Source organism: Solanum lycopersicum, chromosome 10, assembly GCF_036512215.1.
Source record: "Solanum lycopersicum chromosome 10, SLM_r2.1".
In the NCBI taxonomy this organism is placed as follows: domain Eukaryota; kingdom Viridiplantae; phylum Streptophyta; class Magnoliopsida; order Solanales; family Solanaceae; genus Solanum; species Solanum lycopersicum.
In genome coordinates this window covers 56,831,341-56,835,126 of record NC_090809.1, presented here as the reverse complement: position 1 = coordinate 56,835,126, position 3,786 = coordinate 56,831,341, and the positions used below count along the sequence as shown (strand labels likewise).

The following is a 3,786-nucleotide window of genomic DNA, read 5'->3' as shown; positions in this document are numbered from 1 at the left end:
AAGACTTATCAGATTTTAGTGAATCAGTTCCACATGATCCCTGTGGGAACCATTTTTAGAAATTAAACTACAAGAAAAGGAACTGAAAGGTGCAAAACAAGCATGTTTTTCCACTATTGAATTGAGCAAGAAGAAAAACTGATGAACATGCAAAGAAAAGATGACAACAAGTTGTACTAAGTTTCAAGATAATGAATATATTTGTATCTCTCTCATATTGTACTTGACTCTACTACTCATTTGTTTGATTCTCTTAGTAAGAAAAATGGACCATTGGTGTCAAGTGGGTCTATAAGACAAAATTGAAAGAAGATGGTGAAATTGACAAGTATAAGGCGCGATTGGTGGCTAAGGGATACAAGCAGGAGCATGGTGTGGACTACACTGAAGTGTTTGCTCCAGTCGCAAGGCAGGACACCATTAGAATGGTACTTGCCTTGGCGGCACAAAATTCATGGCCAATCTTTCAATTGGATGTCAAATCAGCTTTCCTATATGGATACATGGAGGAAGAGGTATTTATTGAACAACCTTCTAGTTATATTAAAATTGGAGATGAGCATAAGGTATACAAGTTGAAAAAGGCTCTCTATGGACTAAAACAAGCTCCACGAGCTTGGTATAGTCGCATTGAGGCTTACTTTTGAAAAGTTGGTTTCCTGAAATGTCCATATGAGCACTCTCTTTTTGTTAAAATTGGAGAATTTGGGAAAATGCTCATTGTGTGTTTATATGTTGATGATCTTATATTTACCGGGAATGATAGTGCCATGTTTTCTGATTTTAAGAAATCTATGATGGATGAATTCGAGATGACTGATCTTGGTAAGATGCATTATTTTCTTGGTTTTGAAGTAGTGCAATCTGATGATGGTATATTTGTTTCCCAAAAGAAATATGTGCGGGAAATTTTAAACCGATTCAAGATGAAGAATTGCAATTCCGCCGATACTCCAGTTGAGTTTGGCCTGAAGCTAAACAACGCTGGAAGAGGAGCTAAGGTAGACAACACACTCTACAGGCAAATTGTAGGTAATTTGATGTATCTTACTGCCACAAGGCCCGACATCATGTATGGTGTAAGTCTTATAAGCAGGTATATGGAGAGCCCGACAGCAATTCACCTGCTAGCTGCCAAGAGAATCTTTCGCTACTTACAAGGAACTAAGGATTTCGGTTTGTTCTACAAGAAGGGTGAAAAATCTGATTTGATTGGTTTTGTTGACAGCGATTATGCAGATGATCAAGACGACAGAAAGAGCACTTCAGGTTATGTTTTTGTGCTAGGCACAGGGGCTATTTCATGGTCTTCCAGGAAGCAAAAAATTGTCACTTTATCGACTACTGAAGCAGAATTTGTTGCTGCTACAGCCTGCGCTTGTCAAGCTATTTGGTTGAGGAAAATTCTTGAAGAACTACGATTCAAACAAAAAGGAGCAACTATAATTTTCTGCGACAACAACTCTGCCATTAAGCTATCGAAAAATCCTGTTCTACATGGAAGAAGCAATCACATTGATGTGAAGTATTATTTCCTACGAGATCTCAATAACGAAGGAACAGTAGAGCTACAGTACTGCCGAAGTGAAGATCAGTTGGCGGACATTTTTACTAAACCTCTCAGGTATCTCCCTTTCCAAAAGCTGAGGAGGTTGATGGGCATCAACACAATGGAAGAGTTCAAGAAGCTGAAGTTAAACTGAAGCTTGAGAGTTTTCAGTTTAAGGGAGGGTGTTAGTTTTAATAATTCAGTTTAGTAAATTAGAGTTCTGTTAGAAAATAAATTCTTATCTGTTTTGTTTGTCCTAGTCTTTAGGAAGTAGTTTAAACGTGGGTTGTTACCTAGTTTTTAGGAGAAAATCTTGTTGGATAGTTACTATATATTAGCTTAACGTTTACTATGTTTTTATATATAAGAATGACTGCATTGCAGTTTTTTTTCAGTCAATAAAAAATTCTCTTCTATCAGTCCTCTCTTCTTCTCCATTGTGTTTTACTCACACAACAATATATCTTTGGAATTAGTTTCTTTCCTATCAGCATCAACACAACAAGCCACTCACCTATGCTTCTAGATATAAACTTGAGTTCATGCAATAGTAAACCCTATTCAGATTCTTTAATGTATGATTAAATCATGAGACATTTGTCCTTAAAGCATAAAGAAGTTGGACTAACAGATTATATGGTAATAAGTGAAAGTATATAAGGCAAAAGTTCAAAAAGTTGAAGCCATACTTAAAATTGCTAAACAATTATAATTACAGAGGAGTCACAAAAAAGACCTAACTCATGAGACACTATTTAAAGGTAGTATAGTCCAGCAACCACAAGTAATCAAATTAAAGGAGCAGTTGAGTTAAAGTAATAGTTCAATCTTTAAGGATGTCAATTGTGGCGAGGAAGGGTGATTAAAACTTTACATTTTTAAATTTTAAAATGGGAAAGGACATATTTCATTTTCTAACTTTTGAACTTGCTTTATTCCATATGCCTCAACCCATTTGTTCTAAACAACCTTATTTTCAAGTTATTAGGTTTAAGTGAGACAAGAAACAATGCTATGAATCAAAACACTTTATATACAATGACTTGCCTCCATATATTATAGACTTATGTAACATAACAGAACCAGTTAGCCCATAGATTGCTTGATGAAATAAGACACCAAATTTTCACATTTCTCAGAATGTGTCCATAGATTGTATAATTAATCAAAGTAAACAAAAAGAAGAATTGTATCACTTTTTTTTTACTACAGCATCACTATACAGTTAATTCATCAATAAGGCTAATCACTACATGAGGACATAAAGCAAATACTTAATGACATTTAAAAGGAAGTAGTAATCTATTTGTGTCAAGACTAAAGATGATTACTCCTAGAACAAAACTCTATCATTTAAACTGAACTGATAATGTGGGCTAAATCAGAGTTCATAATTATTCAGGGTACATTCCTATGTTAAGTGAAGTCAACCTTCTTAACTAATAATCTATTTTCTATGGTTAAAAATAAGAAGGATGCAATGAGTTTAGCTTTAATTCCCATGCCTCAAGTTTGAACTAGAAGTGTATTCTACAATCTATTTATATCATATTCATCTATTTGATTAGTATGGATCTCAATTATACCAGAAAGATGGTTTAGAGAGTAGGAAATAGTCATCTCAAGGGCTAACCAATTAGCAAACCAACACCAATAGTAGTCCTCAGTTCTTAAATTAATTACACGTGGTTGTTTCACATTGTGCCATCATCGTATTCTCACCCCACTAACCATATTGTTATTCCGAGCCTGATCTGGTTGCAAAGGTACCAACCTCTCCCAAGCCCATGAACAAAGAACAATGGCACCAAAGGACTAAGGTCAAGAATGTCAAATCTGTCTCCATTACTTTTAGGTTCATTTGATGAAGCCATTATTATAGTCTCTTTAAACAAGCTCAAGTTTATATATATAGACTACCAAATCAGAATAACTTTGAAAAATGTGTCGATTAAATAATGACCTACAAGACTTGTGTCATATAAACAAGTAACTAAGAAGGTTTTCAATTTGCGAACAAATAACCTACGACACGTGGGATGGATAGTTTCTAACGCATAAGCACTTAATTTAATTTTATTTTTTACAAAATTATTATTAGGACACTGACTTTTATTTTTTTAACGGATTAACGACATCAAATTTGTTAGAAGAACCTTTTTGGTTAAAAAAATATTTGTTTTACTGTTTATGTTTTTAGAAAGAAAAAAAATTGCTCTTTTAGCTTTGAATTTGGA

General features: G+C 34.2%; 1 protein-coding gene across 1 annotated transcript; it reads left to right on the top strand.

Moving 5' to 3' along the window:
* Nucleotides 1-713: 713 nt before the first annotated feature.
* On the top strand, nt 714-1,703 carry LOC138338948 (uncharacterized mitochondrial protein AtMg00810-like). Its single transcript, XM_069290044.1, has one exon. The coding sequence runs from the start codon at nt 714-716 to the stop codon at nt 1,701-1,703; it is 990 nt and encodes a 329-aa protein (XP_069146145.1).
* The last annotated feature ends 2,083 nt before the right edge of the window (nt 1,704-3,786 follow it).